The sequence below is a fragment of the Rhipicephalus sanguineus genome, chromosome 10 (assembly GCF_013339695.2).
Source record: "Rhipicephalus sanguineus isolate Rsan-2018 chromosome 10, BIME_Rsan_1.4, whole genome shotgun sequence".
Classification (NCBI taxonomy): domain Eukaryota; kingdom Metazoa; phylum Arthropoda; class Arachnida; order Ixodida; family Ixodidae; genus Rhipicephalus; species Rhipicephalus sanguineus.
In genome coordinates, this window is record NC_051185.1 from 95,551,703 (window position 1) to 95,575,625 (window position 23,923).

Genomic DNA, 23,923 nt, shown 5'->3' on the forward strand with positions numbered 1-23,923 from the left:
TCTGTCTCGCAGGCGCTGCTCTCGCTCCACCAATCGCCCGTCGAAGTCGCGTCCTTTCTGCAACGCATATTGCAGCAGTTTTTTTAGTCGGTGCTCTCGCAATTGAAACAGTCGGCGGCGGAGAAATCCCGTTGGTGCACGTGGAAGCTGCGCTACTCCGATGAGCCGACGCACGCTAACACGAAGCCAAAGGCAAAGAACGTAACTGCGTCATGGGTGCCTCGGCGACGCCAGCGCGGCCAGTCTACCTCTCTGGTATCGAGACGCTTTAACCATGAGCTCCGATATCGCGTGCAATCTCGCAGTAAGCCCTAGTTTCGATCATGAAGCATTACTCCTTTTCACAACTCACAGACGGCGCCACCACCCCGCTCCACCCGCCGCGAAAGAGAATGTGTGAAAGATAAAAGGCGCGTTCGCGCCGTGTCTAGCATATCTCGAGTTAGCTTAGTCTGTAGGGCGTCGCGCGCTTGCCGTGGCGGCCGCAACGTTGTGGGTTCGATTCCCAGCGGGGTATCTTTTTCTTGGTTTTTTTCTTTCTCACCCGTTGGCGTCCATTTTATCAACGTCATATCCGTGACGGATGTACTTGGTGAACCCCGGCATAAAACACTTTCGTGTTAAAATTATTGTGTTTGATCAGTTTAGTTATTTCAGGCGATGGTCATCTTCCGTTATAGAGGGACCGACAGGCAGACCTGTACCGAATTTGGATTGTGAGACAGCATAGTTGCGTGGGTCTGGGGTAAGAATGTCCGATGAAGTTTCTAATCACGTCCAGGTGAGCAGTCTAAAACCAGTGGCTGTAGTATATAGGTGTGCAGAGAAATCAACAATCATAAGCATGCAAAAGGGCTTCATATCATGGAAAGAAACGAATGTAGTTTGCTGCCATGTCCTTAAAGATTCTATTTATATTCGATAGCATCGAAAACAGCATTCTAGGGAAGCATACAAAGTTGAGTATGCTGTCACCAGCGGGGTCAACCCTAGGTATTTATCCCAAGATCTAGGTATATTTGTTGTCTTTGAGGGATTTGGCGTCTTTCTTGTAAAATCTAGGGATTCTTTGTGAGGCTCTGCAAATGTCACGTTACGCGCCCTAATGACAGATTCAACTGACTAATGCCGTGTTTTCAACAAAAACGGCGAAAACAATACTCTTGGTAATTTGTTTTTTTATACTTGCAAGCGTGTCGTTTGTCTGCATGGCGAGAGGTTAATAGCTGGTGCAGTTCTGCAACGCGATATTGTGAGATGCTGCACACTCGAAGGTGTTCAGCAGGGACGCGTGTACTGTTTTGTACGCTTTGAGTCATTGGTGACTCAAAGTGCACACCAAGCTCAATGCGCAAAGATTCTCCATGTCGAAGGGAAACTTCTAGGACTTCTTTGAGCAAGGTGAACCAAGCCGGAAGGAAGCAAAAGTGTGTGACCAAAAACACTTGGTAGAATGGAAAGTTAGTCTGAAGGACAAAGGATGGCTATCAAGCCCTAAAAGATGTTCCCTCTGTTTGTACTGCAAATCATGCAACGCTGAATATAAGGCGGAAAATCTGGAGTAAAAAAAAATTCGACAAATCCCACGCCTTGTGGGAATCGGTCTCATGCGAAGCAGTCAGCGAGTACTTCTGTGCTTTATTTCATGACCTTGAGCCAAGCGGAGCCAGCACTGGAACCACAGACGTTAAGCTGATATGGCGTCTGTATTATGGGAGTACATATTGCCACGTGTGTTTCTTATTACCACTTTTTCTGTCTTCGGTTTTCGCCCACAAAGACTGTCAGCAACGCTCAGCGCAAACTGCGCCTCACCGTTCGACGACGTTTGCGAATATTGTAGACCGTTTTGTTAAGATTGCGCGCAAGACGCGAACACTGGAGCTTATTCTAGAACTTGCGCGACAACCAGCGATAGCGCTGGAATATTCGACGACACATGTATAAATGTCGATGCGCTTCACCGCTTGTCAGTTTTTCGACGACCGACGCTCTGTTCGCCGCTATCAGTGTACGCTGTGTATCAGTGTATTGCTGTAGTTTGACTTTCAGTTTCCCGGCCACAAGTTCGGCCAAATAAAGAGTTTAATCCCGGACGCGCTGCCTGCTGCCTTCGTGGACGTCACGACCACGTGACATATGGTGGAGGTGCTGCCCGGTCCATGCACCGAACGCCCCCTCCAGCCGTGATCCTACCCCACGCCGCGAAGAAGACACCAACACCATCAGCGACAGCCCAGCTAGCCGCAGACTGAAAGGACACCCCCCCCCTATACGGACCCCTACCTGACAAGACCAAAGCCACGGCGGCAAAGACAACAGGCACGATGACGGCCGCAACGAATCCTGCCGCGAAAGTGATGCAGCCGCCCAGGGAGCCGCCGACATTCCGTGGTTCGCCAACTGGCAGGAGACGCTCGAAAGGGTCGCAACATTTACCAACTGGAAGGCCGACGATGTCCTGCGCCATGTGTACTTCTACGTTGAAGAAGCAGCAAGGACATGGCTCGAGAACCGGAAGTCCACACTACGAACCTGGGATTCTCTTTCGCAGTGCTTTTTTGGAGACGTTCACGAGCGCCGTCAGAAAGAAAACGGCCGCAACCTTGCTGGAGACACGTATTCAACTCCCGAACATAAACGTGACCATCTTTGCGAGAGAAATGACCCGGCTGTTCCACGACGCTGACCCCAACATGCCTGAAGAGAAGAAGGCTCGGTTCCCCATGCGAAGTGTAAAGCAACAGCTCTTCAGTGCACTTATGAGGAATATACCGAATGCCGTCATAGAATTTGTCTCAGAAGCCACGACCATCGATAAGACGCTGGAAATGCGAACCCGCCAGTACAACCGCCGCTTGATCAAAGGCAGCGCAGTGGTTCAAGCCATCGGCTCCGACGATCTGCGCGAGACCATAAGGGCCTTAGTTCGCGAAGAACTTTGCCGAATGTTCCCGTCGTGCCACCCTCAAGCTGCCTCAATCACTGACATCATCCGAGAGGAAATTCACCAGTCGCTGGACATCCCCGAGTCAGCGCAGCCACAGCTGCAAGCAGTGAGCTCCGCTGCTGCAGCCCGACGCAACGCCCCCGCCTCTCTTCCACGTCAAGACGCCGCAGCAGTTCCGCCGCCACCACCAACGTCATACGCCCCGCCAGCTGGCCAGAGTTACACGCCGAGAAATACCGACGTTTGGCGCGCCTCCGACCACCGCCCACTCTGCTACCATTGCGGAGAAGCTTGCCAAACCCAGTACCGACAGATGGGATTCCGTGGGTTCGCCATTCACGCGCCGCATCCACAGCGGGCAGAACGACCACGCGACATCGCGGACTACCTGGCAGGAGCGCTGTGGACCCCCCGAGGACCTTCCCGATCGCCATCACCTGGCCGCTACGCCTCTCCCCAACGCCGACCATACACTTGCCCGACTCGGGGCCAGTCACCACCCCGTTTCCGGAAAACTAAGGGCAGCAACCGATGGAGGTGCGGTTGCTGTACGACGAAGTGCCGAAGATCCTCCGCCGCCGAAGGCGTCGCTGCGACGAAATCGAAGTACCACGCCGCAAGCCGAACGGAGCCCTGACGTCGAAACCTCGCGACGAGAAGAAGACCTGACGACGCAACACGGAAGCCGCGGGACAAACCGACATAGCCGTGACCGGACGCCACGACCTAACTGCAACGCGAGACGACGAACTAGCGACCTCGACGTTCATATCAATGGCCAGAGCGGCACAGCCCTCGTCGGCACCGGAGTCGACTATTCCGTGGTCAGTGGGCCATTCGCAACCAAGCTGAAGAAAGTAAATACCGCTTGGTGTGGATCCGCTATCCGGACAGCCAGAGGCCACCTGGTAACGCCGATTTGTGTCTGCACGGAGAGAGTCACCATGAATAACCGGACTTATCCTGCAAAGCTTTGTAATCCTACAAAACTGCTCCAGGGAAGCGATACTTGAAATAGACTTCCTAAGTGACGACGGCGCCGTCATCGACCTGAGGTCTGAGTCGCTAACACTAACCTCAAAGCGCTCGCGCCCCCCGCGACGCCTGGCAACCATGCATTGAATGTGATAGACGAGCAGGTGACCGTTCCGCCGCGCTCCAGCGTCAATATTTCCGTCGGCGCCGAAAGACCTGCGAACCTTGAAGGCGTCATTGAGGGCGATCAGCACCTGCTCCTGAACCGTCAAATTTTCGTCGCAAGAGGTATAGCCGAGCTGTGTGACGGTAAAGCAAAGGTAGTGCTGACAAACTTCAGCCCCGAATATAGGCACCTCAACATTGGTACGACGGTCGCCTATATCGACGAATGTGTGGCCGCCAGCAATTCTTTCGCCCTCTTCGATGCTGCCGAACCTGCTTCGACGAATCGAGGTCCCGAACAAAATTTTGATGTCAACCCGAGCTTTCCGAAGGTCAAGTAAGACCAGCTCCTGCAATAGAAGGACTGCTTCTCGTCGTCGTTAAGAATTCAACAGACCTCAGTCGCGAAACATCGCATCATAACAGAAGAAAGTGACCGACCAATCCGTCAGAGCCCGTGCCGAGTTTCGGCGCGAGAACGCGAGGCCATCAAGAAACAGGTCGACGAAATGCTACGCGACGACATCATAAAGCCCTCCAAGCGTCCGTGGGCGTCACCTGTGGTGTTAGTGAGGAAGGAGGATGGGACCCCACGTTTCCGCGTCCATTATCGTCGCCTGAACAAAATCACGAAAAAGGACGTGTACCCTACCCCACGTATAGACGACGCCCTAGATCGACCACACAACGCGAAGTACTTTTCTTCGATGGACCTCAAGGCCGGCTACTGGCAAATCGAAGTCGACGAGAGAGACCGAGAAAAGACTGTCTTCATAATACCGGATGGCCTGTTCGAGTTCAAGGTCATGCCCTTCGGTCTTTGCTCGGAACCTGCGACTTTCCAACGAGTCATGGATACAGTATTAGCTGGCTTGAAGTGGCAAACTTGCCTTCTTCACTTGGACGATGTCATTGTGTTTTCGTCGAGCTTCAATGAACACCTCCAGCGCCTTGAATACGTACTTCAAGCAATCAAGAACTACGAGCTCACCCTGAAGCCAGAAAAGTGCCGCTTCGCGCACGAGGAGCTCTTGTTATTGGGTCACGTGATCAGAAAGACTGGAGCGCGCCCAGACCCGCCGAAAACAGCTGCCATCGCCACTTTTCCGCCACCCACCGTAAAGAAGGCCGTGCGCCGATTTCTCGGCTTGTGCGCCTATTACAGACGCTTTTTCAAAGACTTTTCACGGATCGCCGAGCCACTAACGCAGCTCACGAAGACAACGACGTCGAATTCAGGTGACAAACGGCGCAAGTCGAAACATTTCATGAACTGAAACGACGGCTGCAGACGCCTCCGATACAAGCATATTTCGACGAATACGGCGATACGGAGATTCACACCGACGCAAGCAGCGTACGATTCGGCGCCATCCTTGTGAAGCGGACGGACTGACAGGAAAGGGTCATCAGTTATGCTAGGTGGTCGGTGTCTAAGACAGAGGCCAACTATTCCACAACATTTCTTTTGAATACATTGATTGTAGCTCCCTCAAGAATACTAACCCCATCAGATTTGCTTCTAATTATAATTACTTGCTACCACCCATTCGCACTAACTACGGTAAGAAAACACTTAAATTCTCTACCATTCAACTTTGGAATAGTTTACCTATTGAACCGAAAACTGTGCCCTCATTTTCACATTTCAAAGCATCAATAGAATCTTTCCGTTTAACTGCTGATTGCTCACCTTAGTTAACGTATATAATTTTAGATGCGAAGTATCCTAAGGCGGAGCTCAATCCGGCGGTGGTGGTGTGCGGCGTGACCTCCCTTACTGCGCATGCGCATACCTCTCCACACACCTCCTCTCCACTCCCCCTCTCCCCTTCCCCTCTCCACATACCATCTCCCCTCCCCCTCTCCACATACCATCTCCCCTCCCCCTCTCCACATACCCTCTCTCCTCCCCCTTTCCACTATTCCTCTGAAACGCGGGCTCGACATGCCGAAATTCTCTCCTGCGCAACGCCGCGATGAGCTCGAGCGCATGCGCGTCCCCTCCCCTTCTCTCTCCTCTCCTACGCTGCCCCCCTCTCGCCCGCCTGTCGACCGCGTTCCCGCTCGCCCTGTGAGAATTAACGGCCAGGCTAGATGGAAGATACGACGCGCGTAGCGTCCCTCTTCGCGTTCCACGACACGAGGTCGGTAGCATGCCCAATGAACGCCAACGGAACGCGACCGTGCAAGTGCTCCGGCTTCGCATCGCCTCATGGGCCCCTTTAGAGGGAGATGGTGTAATTTTTTGGGACTTGTCCTCATTCCTTTTATTTGCGATTTTTCTTGTTTCTTCTAGAAGTTGTTTTCATTTATATTTATTTTTTTCTTCACTTTTATTTTATTTTTGTGCCTTTTTCTACTTTCATTCCGTTTTTTTTATTTTTGCATTGTATTGTATTTGACTTTGCTTTGCATTGCTTTGTATGTTGTTTTTCGCATTTGGCTTTTTATTTTATTGTATTCCTCACTCCATCTTGTACTTCAACTATTCTTGCCTGTTGCTATTTTTTGACCTGTATAGTAATATTATTATTATTGCTTTCTATATTGTATTTATTGCTTTCCATATTCTATTTAGCATTTTGCATTCTATGTTATTGGTTTCCTGTTATTTCATCTCCTATTTTAACTGTTCTCGCTTGTTTACCACCTGCTAATATTCTGCTATTTTTAAAATCCACTTTTTTGTATTTTTGAACTGTGGGTCCCGTTTTCAGTATTTATTCTCTGGGACCCTCATCTGTATACACGTATTATGTAACTAACCCTTATGTCACCAATAAACTCAAACTCAAACAGAAAAGGAGTGCCTCGCCATCATCTGGGCTATGTGAAAGTTCCGCCCCTATATCTACGGCAGGCCCTTCAAAGTTGTGAGCGACCATCACGCCTTGTGTTGGCTAGCTAAATTCAAGGGCCCTTCAGGTCGCCTCGCGCGGTAGAGCCTAAGACTTCAAGAATTCGACATTACCGTCGTGTACAAGTCCGGAACGAAACACTCCGACGCCGACGGCTTGTCTCGTGCCCCTCTCGACCCACCACCGCCCGACGAGCAGGACAATGACAGCTTCTTGGAAGCCATAAGTGCCGACGACTTCGCTGAACGACAGCGAGCCGACCCGGAACTGAAGATTCAAGTGGAATACCTGGAGGGCAGGACTGTCGTTGTCCCAAAAGTATTCAAGCGAGGATTGGAATCATTTTCCTTGAAGAACAACATCCTCGTAAAGAAGAACTCCTCTCCGGCCCGAGCCAGCTGCCTTATCGTTGTACCTTCGGAACTTCGACCAGAAATTCTGCATGCCCTCCACGACGATCCGACGGCTGGTCACCTCGGACATTCCTGCACGCTCGCACGAGCGCCTTACTGGCCGCGCCTTACCGCCGACGTCACTCGCTACGTAAGGACGTGCCGAGACAGCCAGCGACGGAAGACACCGCCCACAAGACCAGCAGGCTTCCGTCTGCCGATCAAGCCTCCTCGGCGACCATTCCAGCAGATCGGGATGGACCTCCTGGAGCTGTTCCCTACGTCGACTTGCGGAAATAAATGGATCGTCGTGGCTACCGACTACCTCAGCCGCTACGCCGAAATAAAAGCCCTGGCCAATGGCAGTGCCGCTGAGGTAGCCAAGTTCTTCGTTGAGAGCGTCGTCTTTCGACACGGCGCCCCAGAGTTTCTCATCACCGACAGAGGTACGGCGTTTATGGCTGACCTAACTATACCTGGCGACAACTTTCTGTGGCAGCACAGCTAAAGCTACGTGGGCGGAGCTTCTGCACATGTGTTACTACGCCAAGTAGTCCGTTCGTGGGCGATTTCGGTTTTGGTTTCGTGAGCGCATAAAACATGAGCGTTTCCACACGAGTATTCATGGCTCATGATGTTATTTGGGAATTTATGCAGATAGTTTATTCACAGATGTAGTCGAAATGTACCACATGACTTGATATACTTAAGCATGCAGCAGAAATACCTGGAATCGTTGCTGAGCTCTTCTGCAAATCAAATTATATAACGCTAATGTGCTCGCGGTTCAAGTCCACGTGCAAAGCGAGCACCATTTAGTGTTGTTTACATTTCTTTTTTAGGAAAGCGATAGAATATTTTGCATTGCGAAGGAACGCAGGAATCAGCTTTATTAGAAAGAAAAAAGAAAGCCACGGCCCAGCAGTAACTGCGCAATCGGAAATCTCACGCAAAGGTAACAAGCCATTTTCTGAATTTCGGTGCACACAGGGTCGACATCTTGGTTTTGGGACGTAAAACCCCAGATATTATTATTACATCGTCGTTTTCCTACATTTGGAGGCGCTGTAGCTTTCTGGAAACGCTCACGTCATTTTGTCAGGGGACGCGAAGGCGTCGAAATGCAGCAGATATCTTGGCCACGACCATTAGGAGCGGGCGTCTCACGTGTGTGATTATACAAACGGTGAAACGCGTTCCTTACTCCCGTGGTCAAGAATGCTTTTTTTGCAAATTGAAAATCACGCTGTCAGTCGCACAATAGACATGAACGCGTCTGTTGCCAAGGCAAAGCTGTGCATGGGTGATTTTGTCACCGTAAATCGCTCTCATACAAAACGCCAAAACACCTCCCGCCGTAGACGCCGACGGGCACGGTGTTAGACGCAATCTTCGTTGCGACTGTATCAGTAATAGTAGGCAACCGAAATACCCACCATGTATGCAACACATTTTATGAAATGGGCCACTTATTTTGCGTACTGTTTCCAATCGCAGTTTTGCTTTCAAGCGGCTCTTCTTGCTGAAGACTTGAAGGTCACCGTCGTCACTGTCAAGGAAGCTATCGCGATGCGTGACCCACTTGCGATGGTGGTATCACTTGCACACTTCTTTCTCGGTGATAGTATGGGCAAATCAACAAAATAATTCACAACGCACCGCTGTCTTCGTTTCATTCTGGTCGATGAACGCAGATCACCTAACAAACACGCGCTTATGCTCACTTGCAAGCTTCGATGTGCACCTGTTGCAGCCGAGCGACGCCATCGTTGTTTAGTGGGGACGGAAAACGTGAAACGGACAACAGAAAACCTGAAAACTCGAAAGAGCGGAAATCGCTAATCCTTTACGGGATTATCATTCTTACTTTCAACGCAAGCAATCTTGAACGTAATACGTATTTCTTTTCTTTTTATGTTTTCTTTTATGCTACGTATTCTACAAAAGCTAGCGTTCGCGGACTACATACAGAAGCGGAGTAAAAAAGTGCGTGGTTCGGTTGCGTAGCATTCGCTGTGCTGCCACAGAAAGTTGTCGCCAGGTATAAGGCCACCTTGGAATAAAGCAACACAAGCCACCGCCAGACCACCGCGTACCACCCACAGACTAACGGCCTGCCCGAGCGTCTAAATAAGACCATCGTCGACATGCTGGCCATATACGTCGAAGTCGAACATAAAACGCGGGACGCCATCCTTCCGTACGTGACCTTCGCGTTCAACACGGCCGTACAAGAAACGACGCAGATGACGCCATACAAGTTGGCCTACGTACGGAGACCTTCAACGACGCTCGACGCCATATTCCCGACCGTGACCGAAGAGGGAAACGTCGACGTAACCACGTACCTCTCTACAGCAGCCTGAAGGCAGTTTTTAACAGCGCAGAGATTCCGCGCAGAACACACTGGATCGGCTGCGCGGCCATGCAATTGACTGCGCTGCCCTTGACCGCAGAGTCCATAGAATGTTACATTAAGTTTACGTGATCGACCCTACATCTCTAGTAAGTGACGTCATCTGTTGACTATATATGGGCAATTGCTTCACAAAATCTTGGAGGACGCTGCAGCTTCGCCTGCAAGAGTAGAACGCGATAGCGTAATCAGGCCCTGTGCACATCGTCTTCGCGCTTGCTTGCCTGGAGCGCGCCCACTCGTCTTAAAACACAAGACTTAAAACACCGCGCAAGACTTAAAACAGCCGGTCGATCCGATGGCGTTTATTGGCTGGTGCTAGGTTTGAACTTGGCTAGTGCTAGGCTCGAACTTGGCTATTCCTATCGCCATACTCGAGCTTGGATAGGTGCAAATTTGGCTGATGCTAGGCCTGAGCTTGGTTTATACTGGGCTTTTTCTTAATTTATTATGGCCATTGGTTCGACCAGCAGTATCAAGTCTTGAACGGCCAGTACAATCTTCATTTTAATAAATTTTACTCTCACCCTATTCACAGTTACACGACCTTTTATTTTCTAAGCAAACTCTTTATTGCTGTTTACCAATTATCTCAATTGCCTTCATCGTCATCTTGCCGGAACATGTCGGCGTCACTCCAACCAAATGTATACCCGCCTCTTGCAAGCCATGCCAGACTTGTACACGAACTGGGCGAACAGTCTCCGCTTAAACTGTACGTCCACCACGGCACCCTCCGGGACGCTCCGCGGCAGAACTGCAGAGTTTCTTGCACGTCGATGGGCATGTGGAGGACCCTTTGCCGTGTCCCGTACTGCCCGTAGCCGAGGGTGAGCCGTTGGATGTTAATGAACGGTATCGGCGGCGACACCATTCGCTCTTCCACCTCGTTGAGTCGAGGCTGTGATGCAGGCTTGTCGGTGCACTCGATACCGCTGGCAACGCTACACTGTGGAACAGCGCCACGCACAACCGTGTCCTGGCACGTCCTGCACAACTTCTGTTCACCGTGGTCGCTCTGTTCCGGGTGAATTTCTCGTAGAACTCAGAAGGCATTGGTGCGCTTTTAGCTGCAATGCACAGAGCTGATTGAAATTAGGTTGCGTTAAAGTAAAGCTTATAGCACACCTCACACGAATGTCCAAACTAGAGCGCCAGAAAACTCACGAGCAAATCTTGGGTTTACTCCATCGGTACTCGCGCGGACTTTTCGTCGCTCGTACGCGGCTCAACCGACTCCAGGTTGACTGCGCATGGCTCGTTTCCTCGGCACTTCCCACTCTTTCTCGTGGCGATCCGCCACGGTGGTCTAGTGGTTAGGGTACTCGACTGCTGACCCGAAGGTTGCGGAGTCGAATCCCGGCCGTGGCGGCCGCATTTTCACCGGTGGCGAAAATGCTTGAGGCCCGTATACACAGATTTAGGTGCAGCTTAAAGAACCCAAGGTTGCCAAAATTTCCGGAGCCCTCTACCAGGTCGTCCCTCATAATCATATCGTGGCTTTATGACGTAAAATCCCAACAAAATATTATTCTCACGCCGAGCATAGCCGGGATCTGCCTGCCGTCGCTGTTTCGACGCTGCTTCGTTGGCCTCGAAGAATAGATCGGTTCGTCGTCGACGGCTACGTTCTTGATCAGCTACACGTTAAGCCTCGCAATAAGCGGCCTCTTCTTCGGGTGTACAGACCTTCCACGGGCGGCCTGTGGCCAGAACTGCCTTGCCACGATGAGGCACGCCTCCTTTATAGTGATTCCGAAGACACACACACACGCAGTAACTCTATTTATGGCATATTTTATGACGTAGCCGGTTTCTAGGCGACACCAGTTTTAAGCTTGGCGCGGTCTCTACACAGATTCTGCGAGGCGCGTGCGCGGCTCGGCCTCACGTCACCCCAGCTGTCACGGCAGCACGGAGCAAGAATTCTTGAGGAGGCGTTAAATTGATAGAGATTCCTCTATCAATTTAACGTATGCAATATAGCGTGGTAAAATAGTAAAATAACAACCAGGCGTCACACAATGCGAATCGTGTAACGAGTGGTTCGTTTGAAGCTTGGAAGCTAATACAAAAGGCTCTGCCAGAATGCTTCGTCGTCATCAGCCACAGCTAAAACAAAGTGCACGTAATGTCTTAACAGATATGTAGGTGGTACAACGCTTCTCCGCGGAATAACGAACAATGGCGTTGTGGGTGCTTCCCAACATTACAAAAATGATAATTTATGGCGCAGTGGGTACCTTTATATTGTAGTAGTTGCCCCAAGAGAGTTTACAAAAGGCTCTAGAAAAGCCGCTCTTGGAGCTGTCGCTGTGACCATGCCGCGTTTTTCTTACGCAGGGTTGGAGCTTTTTTTTCTTCTAAGTCAACGCAATGATTCCCCCTTCTACTTGCTGCACCTAACGTGGTTTTGAGCAGCCTCCATGATCGGAGGCACTGCAATATTTCTGCGCCCCACATGGTTTAGTATTGCTTCCGGGATCTGCCACCCTTGACTAACCCAGGCAGCACACAACGTCGGGCCGATATTGGTTTTACGGCGGCTGTGCGCGGCCCCACCTCGGGCCAGCGTTGCCAGTCTGGCGCCGATATCGGCGGAGCCGTTGACTTTCGCCGGCAAAATAGGGCCAATTTTGCCGCCTTTCGGCCGATGTTGGGCTTTCACGGGCAACATTGGGCCAAGTTTTCCGGCGGCCTGCCGTCTTCCCGCCGATATCGGCTTAGCCGATTTCTTTCACCGGCAACATTGGGCCGAGTTTGCCGGCGTTTTGCTGTTCTTCCGCCGATATCGGCTTAGCCGATGGCTTTCACCGGCAACATTGCGCCTAGTTAGCCGCCGTTTTGCCGTACTTTCGCCGACATCGGCCGAGCCGATGGTTTTCACCGGCAACATCGGGCCGAGCATGCCGTCATTCTGCCTTGCTTCAGCTGACATCGGCGGAGCCGATGGCTTATCGACGATGTTGGATTTTCCTTCTCCCTTCAGACAGTTATACATGCCCTGTTGAGAAGGTCCTCCTGCGTCGCGGCGCTCCAAAAGTCCTCGTCACCGACAGAGGTACGGCTTTCACGGCAGAGCTAACGCAAACCATCTTGAAATAGAGCCACACAAGTCACCGGCGAATGGCCTCACCGAGCGGCTAAATGAAACCCTCGCCGACATGCTGGCAATGTACTGTACATCGTACACATGACATGGGACGCCATAATATCTTTCGCACATAAGCTGAAGTTAACAAGGCAGTGTAAGAAACGGCGCACATATCACGCCGTTCAAAGTAGTTCACGGAGGCCCCTCAACGACGCTGGACGCCGTGTTGCCGGCCGTCAGTGACGAGAATAACCTCGACGTTGCGCTCTACCTTCAGCCCGCCGAAGAAGCCCGGCAGCTCACCCGCCTAGGATACAATCATAATGCAATAGAGCATTAGGCGCTTGAATATTTGTAGCTTAAGCTGCAGAATGCCGCTACATGAATTGCTGTACTAGCACAAATAACAAAGTTGAAATATTGTACCGTGCTAATGCCGCACGTACGACTCGGGGCGCGAAGTATCGCCGAATGAATAGCTTGCATTCTCTTATTAGTTTCTGCTATGACAATGACTAACAAGTATCACTAGCACAGTCACTTTTCTACCAAAAAAGGTGGTCTTTAGAAGAATAACTGACTCAAATTAGATGGCCACTTCGTTGACCAGCTGTTCAACGCTATCAAAAAATGTTGAAACGTTATAACACATACCATTAACTTCATGGGCCAAATTCGAAGTACTTTTGTTTTGTAAATGTGTTTGCCACTGGTCGGCCGACTTGACTAATGTATCCGGCATCAAAATTCACCCAAACATTACCGCACGAATGCTTTTAGCGGAAGAAGTTTTATGTGAATACTAATTCTCTGCATAAATCGAGCCTGTCATCATATTTATAGCGCTATATCCTTTCAGCCACTGAATGTGTGGCGCGAGCGCTCATATACTACACGGACAGTTTCCGATCTCTGTGTTTACACATATTTACTCACGCGCGTGTTTGGGTCAAGCGTAACAAGCGCATTTGCTTCAGTGATGTCACATAATTTTACTTTATGGAAATAGTAAAAAGCTCAGCAAGGCGTGTTGCTGAGCTAGTTGGTTCATTAATTGAGAAAAATAGGTATGGTGCAAAAAAGACCGGATGAAGTGAAGACACGTTTTGTCGTTTGAATGTTTCCAAATCAACTAGCCCGCTGAACAACTTTAACGAACTGACAAACACGTGTTTGCCACGCGTTTGTCAGTTCGTATTTGCACTTCGTTGCCGTCCATTTTGTGACATACATATCTTTTTCAAGTAAAAATCTCGCTCAACGATTGCTTCCCACGTGCTTTCAGAAACAGTCGCATAAAATTATTATTATGGCACGTGAAATACGATGAAAAATGCGGCTCGAACGTGGTGTACGTTTTCATGTAGCGACATGTGGCAACAAGTGATGCATCGAAAATTCGACGAACGCCTTTCTCAAACGGCATGCCCATAGACATGCTGGGGGGATTGCACACCATTGTGGCAGGCTGAGCCGTGCTTTCAAGAAGGGAGAATTCGACTTTTTTTTACGTCTTCTTCAACCTCTACTCCACCCCCCACCTTCCCTCCCTTCCCCTCGTTCAGCGTCATTGTCGCGAACCTCGCTTGACCAGGCAGGGTAGGGTGGCCGTCCCGACGGAGGGACAATCGTAGCTGCGGGAGCAGGATTTTTCACTCCGACCAGCAGAATTCTTCAAGAAGTGCGGTGTGTGGACATGTGTGGTGGAAAGTCAAAATCGTGCACGAGACGGATACGCGGCAGAGATCACCGCAGCGAGAAACCAGTGGCCCCCTGCTTCCATGTTGAGCTCGCTCACCACATATAAGGCCACGTGTTCACTACTGTTACGTGTCATCAGATTTTTGTTCTCTTCTTATCGCGTATTTTCTATTGACCATCGTGTTTTGTGTATTCTGATATGGTGCGCTTGCATTTTTTATTCGCTCGTGTTTTTAGCGATCCAACGGGCACACGTGAGTGGTTTTTATGCACGATTCCTTTCTGTTACAATCTTACCTTTAGATAAGGAATGCGTGCGTGTCTATCTTGTTTAGATGTAGAGTTCATGGGATCTTGTGGTACCGCTCGCAATGTTTTTCGCGTCGCGTGCAGCAGTTTATCCATCTTTTTGGCCCTTAAGTTATCACTGAAAAATTGCAATTTCCGCTTATAGGATAACGCTAATTTAATTGCCAGTCATGTGTTGCGAATCCCTACCGTTCCTTGGTGAATTTAGTAAAGGTCGGGCGGGGGGGGTGCCCCTTTGCTCCTAATTAGCTCACGCGTTGCACAATCTTCTAGTCTAGTTGCCACTCTTAATCTCGCTTTTCCGGCAAGCCGCCTAACATTATCTTTCTTTTCTTCGGGTCCGTCTTTAATCCTACTTTGATGCTGCTTTCGTTTACATCTCCAGAATTTTTTTCATCATTCGGCACCGTCGTTACTGAAAAGCGCGATATCGTCCGCAAAACGCAAGTAGCTAAGATATTCTTCGTTAATCCTTATTCCTATTTTTGCGCGTTCTAGTTCTTTCAATATTTGTAGTGAATGTACCGCGCATAACGTTGATGAGATTGTATCTCTTCGCATAGGCGTGCGCACCGGCCCCCGTAGTCACCTAAGAAGAGGTGGGCGCAAGGTCTGCCAAACACATTGACTTAATAGGGAGGGGGGGCGCCGCGATTAACCTTCGCCCCCCCCCCCCCTCTAAAGGGGAACCCTGCTCACGCCTATGATTTTGCGCATGACCCCATTCTCGATTAGGATTGTCCTGCTTTTTTTTGAGGAATACGGTGGCTGTGGGGTTGTTTTAGATGTTGGCTACGGTATCTATAAATGTTTAGATATTCCTTTATGGCATAATTATTCCGGAACTGCTGGCGTGTGCTCATACCTGTTAATAAATCTGTGTTTATCACCTTGCAAATGTGTCGCTCCTTAATTTCTCAGACGCATGCGTAGTTGGTGCAGCAGGCCTTTCATCAATTTAGTTGTGTTAGAGACAATATTGACTTTCGTTCTCGGCCTTGCACGGTTCGACAGAATTGTGGGTCTTAATCGCACACTAAGACATCAGTAGAGCAGTAGTTCTAATTAGGCAGCATTTTTCGAATATGGCACCAATGGTAGTCGATGAATGCCGTTGGGCCACGAATAGTCTATTTTAGCGCTGCTGATTTACAGTACAGTAACCACAGTATTACCGAGCTGCCGTGGTCGGCACGCAGCCATTTTACTTTATAACACGTGTATCAGCCTGCCTGAACAAGTTACTTTACGCATCGAGCAACTACCGCCGGTGTCCTCATATAAACTAGGTGCAGACCACGACGGTACAGTACTACCGTACTTAACGCATGGTAAGCTACCACTGCTAAAACATAATAACGGGTGTAAACGGTCACGCCGGCGGCTACCCGACGTCGGCGGGGCCGACACCACGCCAGCATCGGCTAGCATACATAGGCCCAATGACGGCTTGCCATCATCGGCTGAATAACGGCAGGCCCGTCTCGGACCGACGCTGGCTAGCCCACGTCGGCCCTAAGCCGGCAAGCCCGCATCGGCCCAACGGCGGCTAGCCCACGTCGGCCTGAAGCCGGCAAGCCCGCATCGGCCCTACGGCGGCTAGCCAACGTCGGGCCGATGCGGGTGAAAGTAGCGCGAGCGTGATTTGCCGACGTGGGGCCAATATTGCTGCCGTCATTTGCCGACGTTGGGCCAAGATCGGTCCAATGGCGGCGTGCTGCCTGGGTAAGTGACGATGTCAACAGATGAAGTCATCATGTGATAATAATAAATTATAATGGCTGAAGTTTTACGTCCCAAAACCACGATATGATTTTGGCAGCCGCCGTAGTGGAGGGCTCCGGAAACTTTGACGATCAGGTGCTTTTTAACGTGCACCTAAATCGAAGTGCACGGGAGTTGAGCACTTCGCCTTCATTGAAATGCGTTTGCCGCGGCTGCGATTCGATCCCGTGTACTTCGGGTCAGCAGTCGAGCGCCGTAGCCACTAGACACCGTGGCGGGTGTCATCATGTAACATTATGTTATGCTATGTCATAGTCACGTCATGATGACGGCTCAAATTTTGGCGATGTGGGGCGTGACAAAGTTGTAATTTCTGATCACCTGACTTTTTGGATTGGTCGTGTTCTCGACAACGGTCGTTTATCACGTTTGATGGGGCATCTAATGTTTCTCCTCTAGCCAACTCTACGCTTACGCGCGATTCTGATACTCTGAGTCTCTTTAAGACGTTTGACTCCATGAACAACCGCCGATCCACGATTACGCTTTAAGAGATAATTCTCAAAGGAGATCTTGGGTGGATTTTTTATAGGGCGAGCTGCCTACGATTTCTTACATCAGATTGCACACAGCCCACAAAATTGTACACGTGGTATTCAAACTCATTTACTACAAGTGTATGAGGAAAAACAGCGAAGACGCAAAGAAGACGGGGACGAAGCGAAGACACGAACTGACAGACGCTACAATCACCACAAGAATAACTACAAGTGATTCCTTGGCAAATGCATACAGTTTTCTCAGTATTGTGTGCGCAGTAGTCAGCGGTGTTAGTTTCTATTTTTCTAAGCACACAGACACACATCAAGATGAAACCCGGGGGAAAAATACCGATTTTCTCCAGTAGTGTGCATATTACCCAAAATTGTGCTCCCCCCACAACATTTATTAAAGGTCATTGACGTGAATAGTTGCTGTGCATAGCTTATAAATTATGAGTCGAGAAGAAAAAGGTAAAAGAAAACACACCGGCTCATGCCACTAAGCATAACGGGTTTCCCGGTCACACGCAGTAAGAGTCGATACTACGCGAATCGGACTGCTGGAAGCTCGTTAAGCGGCACTGTACTTTTCGACAGCATAGCTTGACTGCGCCCACTCTACTCTTAGCATTTACCATGGCCTCCGCGAGTAGCTCTGGCAACGCGCAGCGCGTTGCCGAAACTAATCGCGGAGGCCACGGTTGTACCGGTATTGCTGGTGTTTGTGCTCCCGGCGTCGTTGCTGTGCTCCCGGTGTTCATTACTGGGCGTCCATGTTGACGGAAGCGACAAGCCGAAACATTGAGGTCAGGCCATGCCGTATTTATTATTTACGTAATCAGCAGAGTGAACGACATGTGCACAGGGCGATTTATGTGTGAACTCTACTGCTGTTGAAAAGAGGTTGGTATCCACTCAGCAACTTGCACTCGTATTTGAGACTTGACTGTCCCGAACAAAGCGGAAATACGAAACAGACACCAGACGTTTAAATATATAGCCCACCTCAGCGCTGTGGCGTCTTATTTATTTTGCTGGTGTCTCTCTTGTGTTCACGGCTCGTTGCAAATGTTAAAGGAAGATTAGTGACTAGCGCGGCTTTTAACTGTACTATGTTCAAGACTTATCGTTTGGCACACGGCGTGGAAAAGAAATAGAGACTTCTAGAAAAGAAATAGAGACTTCTTGATTGGCCGACTAATAATTATGGTGCTCACAGGCGCATGTGCATGCGCGTGCTCCCCGGTCCTCGTGTTTCGGGCTGCGAGGTTAAAAAAAAAGAAAATAAAGAGTAGTCTTCTGCTGCTGCCATCCGTCTGAACGGCTCCCCGGTTTTAGATGCGAAGCAGCTTATGCGCTGGGCTTTGTCCGTAGCTTCATTGGCGACCGTCCAGTTTCTAAACCTACCATAGCCATCTGTAACATATTTTACGCGCGCTAGCGCCAAGGAGAAGTCTTCTTCGTCTTGTTCTTCGACTGCCTTGATGATGATACGTGCAGAGCACTTTAGGGGCCCGGGATGCCGTATGCTGTCCTAGCTTGGCGTAACGCAGACAAAACCACGTATGCTGGCATGCGCTAGGGCGTTCGGGCCAGTGTAAGGGGCTGGGTAAGACGCTGTGGCCTCTCCCCCTAACACTCTCTCAACTGTCATGTGATGGCGTCGGGAAACGAGGTTCTACAGACGCGCGATGAACCCGCGTGGCATGCTCCAACAAGAGTTCGGGACGAGTAACAGCAACACCAACTACAGTGAATTCATGGTGTGCTCCACATGTAAGGACCCGTTAACATCGGGCAAGGTGCCCGTGATAAACGGAACTTTAAGTCTACCCATGCGCTCCTTCGCATCCCCAAATGGTTCCCTTTAGTGGGAGATGGCGAAATGTTTTTCGCTCATCGCCACACGCATTGTTATAGTGGACCTAAGCTCAGTCCCCATAACGTGGTGACCCCGACGTGATCTAAGGGCGGGCACTGCAGCATGGATGAGACCGCAAGCGACAGACGAACGATCAGCGCAGAGGGCATCGCCACGCTGCATATTCACCTGCCGTCGTTTTGGCCACATTATCCTGCACCCTGGTTTACGCGCGTGGAGGCCATCTTTGCCCTTCGGCGCATTACCTCGCAACAAGCGAAGTATTAGCAAGCTGTCTCTGCGCTCTCAACGGAAGCGGTTGCATAGTTTCACAACCTTATGGGCACGCCCCATGAAGCCACCCCTTACGACCACATTAAAACGACAGTCCTGCAACGGAATTCTGTGTCTGTGCGCAGGCGTCTCCAGCAGCTTCTCAACGAAGAAGATCTCGGCGACCAGCGGCCGTCAGAACCGCTATGTCGCATGCACCAGCTTCTCACTGACAGTAGGCTGGGTGCAAACAGCCCGCTGCGGCAAGAACTGTTTTTTCAGCGCCTGCCGCAGAATGTAGTTCTTGCCTTGGCTACTGCACCTGACAACCTGCCCCTCGACAAGCTGGCGGAGCAGGCTGATCGCGTTGCTGGCTATGCAGCAGGAGGTACTGTGGCAACGGCATCTAGCGTTCCGTTGTCGCAACTCGAGAACCGGCCGTTTCGCCTGGAGCAACTGATCGACACCTTCGCCGAGGCTGTTAATGCACTTCGGCCACCGTCCCACCCTCGTCGACGAGACCGTGATTACCGTCCCAGTTTGTCTGCAAAGATTGTCTCCCAGATTGTCTCCTGTTCCGGTCTTGGTCGACGCATCTACTGCTGGTATCACAGCAATTTCGGTGCCAGCGCGCGTCCATGTCGTGTTCCTTGCAGCTGGCAGGGAAACGTACCCCAGAGCCACTGATGGTGGCCAGTGACTCTAGCCCAACGACAAGCCGCCTATTCTATATCACTGACAGGGTTGCCGGAGATCAATTTCTCGTGGACACAGGTGCAGAGGTCAGTGTGGTTCCTGCCGCGCGACTAGATCAGCAGCGCTCTCCGCAGACTGCGCCCCTTCAAGCAACCAACAACTCTGCCATCAATAACTATGGTCATTGTTGTCGTACCATCGATTTGGGTATCCGACGCACCTTCCGATGGGTATTCGTTGTTGCAGATGTACACATGCCCGTATTGGGTGATGTTTTTTTGACCCACTTTGCCCTCAGCGTTGACCTCCGGGCACGTACACACGTCGACACGATCAAGCTGTCCATAGAAGGCGTCCTCGCACCTCCAACATATACCACTGGAACGGCGCCACTGATACCGGCATCTATGCTCGCCTGAATTCTGGCAGCCTTTCCAGCCATCACGAAGCCTTCCAACCTTGAGCTGCCTGTACGTCACAACGTCACGCATCATGTTGTCACTACTGGCCCTCCAGTATTTTGCCGACCCAGACGCCTCGCTGGGGAGTGCCTTGCCATTGCGAAAACAGAATTCGACCACATGCTGCAACTGGCCATCATCCGCTCTTCGTCGAGAAGTTGGTCGTCAGCCCTCCACATGATCCAAAAGCGTGATCCAGGGGACTGGCGCCCGTGTGGCGACTATCGTGCCCTCAACGCACGCGCCATCCCTGATCGCTGTCCCTTCCCTCACATTCACGACTTCTCTGCCAAGCACACGGGAGCGGTGACTTGGTCAAGGCATCCCACAAGATTCTGGTTGAGTCAGCGGGCATCCCGAAGACTGCAATTGTGACGCCATTCGGACTTTTCGAGTGTGTTCGCATGCTGTTCGGATTGCGCAACGCTGCTCAAACGTTGCAGAGGTTTATAAACGAAGTAACTCGTGGACTCCCCTTCATATTTGCATATCTCGCCGACCTCCTGGTGGCCAGTGTTTCCCCCGAAAGCATTGCAACCATTTGCGTCTACTATTTTCTCGACTCCAGGAACATGGCCTTCTCATCAACCCCGCAAAGTGTGTCTTTGGTGTCGATGATATTGAGTTCCAAGGATAACGTGTGAAAACGAGGGGGAATCGGGCTGTTGGACAAGAAAGTTCAAGCCTTGCGCGACCTCCCTCACCCAACATCACTCCGAGAGCTCAGCGAGTTCCTGGGGCTGCTCAAATTCCACCACCGTTTTCTCCCCACATCGCCCGCATTATCACACCGCTCACCGATCTCCCCAATACCACGAAAGCTCCGTCCTCACCACTGATTTGGCCGTCTGACGCGAAGCTTTGTATGATGCCGAGAACGCATTGCCAGACGCCACACTGCTGGTACATCCTCTGCACGTTGCACCAATGCGTCTTATCACCGATGCTTCTAGTGCGACTGTCGGCGCGGTTTTACAGCAGTGGCAGCGCTACTCTTGGCATAGGCTTCCCAAGCAACGCTTAGCGGCGCTGCTGCTCTTGACAGGCAGCGCCATCTCTGGCAGAAAAAGAGAAACTGGGGTGTCAGTAGCGAGCGTTTTCCCTTCTCTCCACCGCGTTGCCGCTCGCTTCCGCGCACGTGCAAAGCTCTCGCGGTGCACTTGCGGCGTCTCACAATGTACCGCGTGCAGTGCGGCTTCAAAAGGATCTTCAAGCTTGACTGGCACTTCCGAAAAGCGAACTTGATAAAAGGAGAAAGGCTCGTCAATCACCTTAACGGTGAAGAGCAGACGATTGACGACAACGACACCCGACTCAAAGCGAAATGCATTTCCCAAGTCGCGATTACACCGTGTAGGACGTATACCTTGAGGTAAGTCTCATTCTGTCATGTTAAAGATGAATAATGGTTCACATGCACCCCGAAATGAAGCCGTACACGCTATCGATGTTCTGCGGTGTGAACTACGAATCATATGATTGTTGTTTTGATATGGCATGCTTTACAGTAGCAGCCGTGTACTTTCGTGAACAAACGTTTGCGGCGTGCGAAAAAAAGAAATTACACGGCCATGGCCCTGTTTCCTGAGAAGGTTAGAGTCAAGTCCTCCGTGCCGCTGGAGAATCACCCGCCGATTAAGACGCGAGGCAGCTAGCTGAGCTTTAACCACTGTGAAGCAAGATGAACTGCTCGCCTCATTTTTTCGGCTCTCGTGTCATGCTTGCAGTCTCTTTTTATGATATCGACTTGACAGGCGTATAAAACCTGCTGCGCGAACGCGGCTACAAAATCGCACGAAGTCAGAAGGTGACAGAAGGTTACTTCAAGGTTGCAATTGCAAAGCATGTATTAAGTGCCAGTTGTATTTAGCGGCTTAAATATATATCACACTAATAAAGTGACAAAAACAAAGCAAACCTGCAGAACGATGTCAAAGCTTGCTGAAAATGCACGGACGTCCGTTCCGGCGTGATAAAGCAGCCTTCCCGACGCGTGAATTGCAGGCGCCGAACTTCTGACAATGTGCCGAGTTCAGTTGAATTCAACCAACCGCGCAACGCTAACGGTATAACGCGAGTGTGAACGTTCAACAACGACGGGTAGGTCTCATGAACACGGGGAATCAAAACACAAAGTTGTTTCACCTACAACCGTAACTGGACTTTCACAATGCGAGAAGACAGCGTGTAATCATTACTGTAGTCGCTGCGTGCGTGCGCCGTGTTACTTACCCATTCAGGTAGTCGAAGCGAACGAAAGCGATGAACTCAGACAACCAAAATAGAAGGCGAGACAGCGCTGTCAGCTATCCACGCTTGCCGCCTGTATTTCTCATGCGACACGAAACAATACAGTTTCACACGTAAATCGCGTACCTTGGTGTTGTCTGCACTGTTGCGGCTGGCCGCCAAACCGCAATACTTCGGACCACGCTTGCGCTTCCTCGGGGTGGCTTCTGCCATCGCGGAAATGCGCAGCTTCGCACAGCAAGCCTCTCGATTCAACGTACCCAGCTGACGGCCCCACAGTTACCCGCACCGAGAGAAGAACGCGAGCGCACGTGCGCTACCGCTACCGTGAAAGGGGCTGAGTCGGCCGCGCGAAGGTTCAGAGTTTTCCGACAGAGCCGCAGCGCGGCTGGCGCGGCGCTGTCGTCGCGCCGCAAACTTGAGCTTCGGTTCCCTATACGCATGGGTTTTTTTCTAGGAAACTGAAACCCACAGAAACGCGTTACAGCACGTTCGGTCGTGAGTCCTGGCCGTATTTGGGCATTCGTCATTTCCGACACCTGCTGGAAGGCTCAAGCTTTCACGTCCTCGCGGACCACAAGCCTTTGGCATTCCCTTTTCGCGGTAGCCCCGATACTTATACCGCACGAGAAATACGGCACCTCAACATTATTTCCGAATTCACTGTAGACGCCTCGTACATTGAAGGACCAGTCAACGCGGCTGCAGATGCCCTCTCACGTATCGACGCGATATCGGCACCCACATTGATTTCGAAGAAATCGCCACGGCGCAACTTACAGACGTCGAACTTCGGGACATCCGCTCATCCACCATATCAGTGGCGCTGTCCGACGTTCCCCTTCGATTTTTTTCGGGCACCATCCCGTGTGACGTGTCACGGGGTCGAACACGTCCGTTTGTCCCACTCCGACTGCGCCGTCACATATTCAACAAGCATCGCGGCACATATTAAGTCACCCAGTGTTCGTGCTACGTAGCGTCTCTTTAGGACCCTCTTTGTCTGGCCGATTGTGAACTCCTACGTGCGTAGGTGGGCGCGTGAATGTCTGAACTGTCAATGCTCCGACACGACACGACACAAAAAATCGCCACTTTACGCATTTCGCCCACCCGATGCTCGGTATGATCACGTTCACATCGACATCGTTGGCCCACTTCCACCATCCCGAAGTGCTCGCTACATCCTCACCTGTCTGGACCGTCATACCAGCAGGCCTGAAGCGTTTCCTCTCATCGACATAACGGAACT

General features: G+C 50.9%; 1 protein-coding gene across 1 annotated transcript; it reads left to right on the forward strand.

The window, feature by feature from the left end:
* The first annotated feature begins 19,330 nt into the window (after positions 1-19,330).
* Positions 19,331-19,951, forward strand: LOC119406604 (uncharacterized). The gene has a single exon (XM_037673337.1). The coding sequence runs from the start codon at positions 19,331-19,333 to the stop codon at positions 19,949-19,951; it is 621 nt and encodes a 206-aa protein (XP_037529265.1).
* Positions 19,952-23,923: the final 3,972 nt, after the last annotated feature.

What these genes read in the sequence shown, in the direction of transcription:
- LOC119406604 (XM_037673337.1), top strand. Translation starts at nt 19,331, where the DNA reads ATGGGCACGCCCCATGAAGCCACCCCTTACGACCACATTAAAACGACA.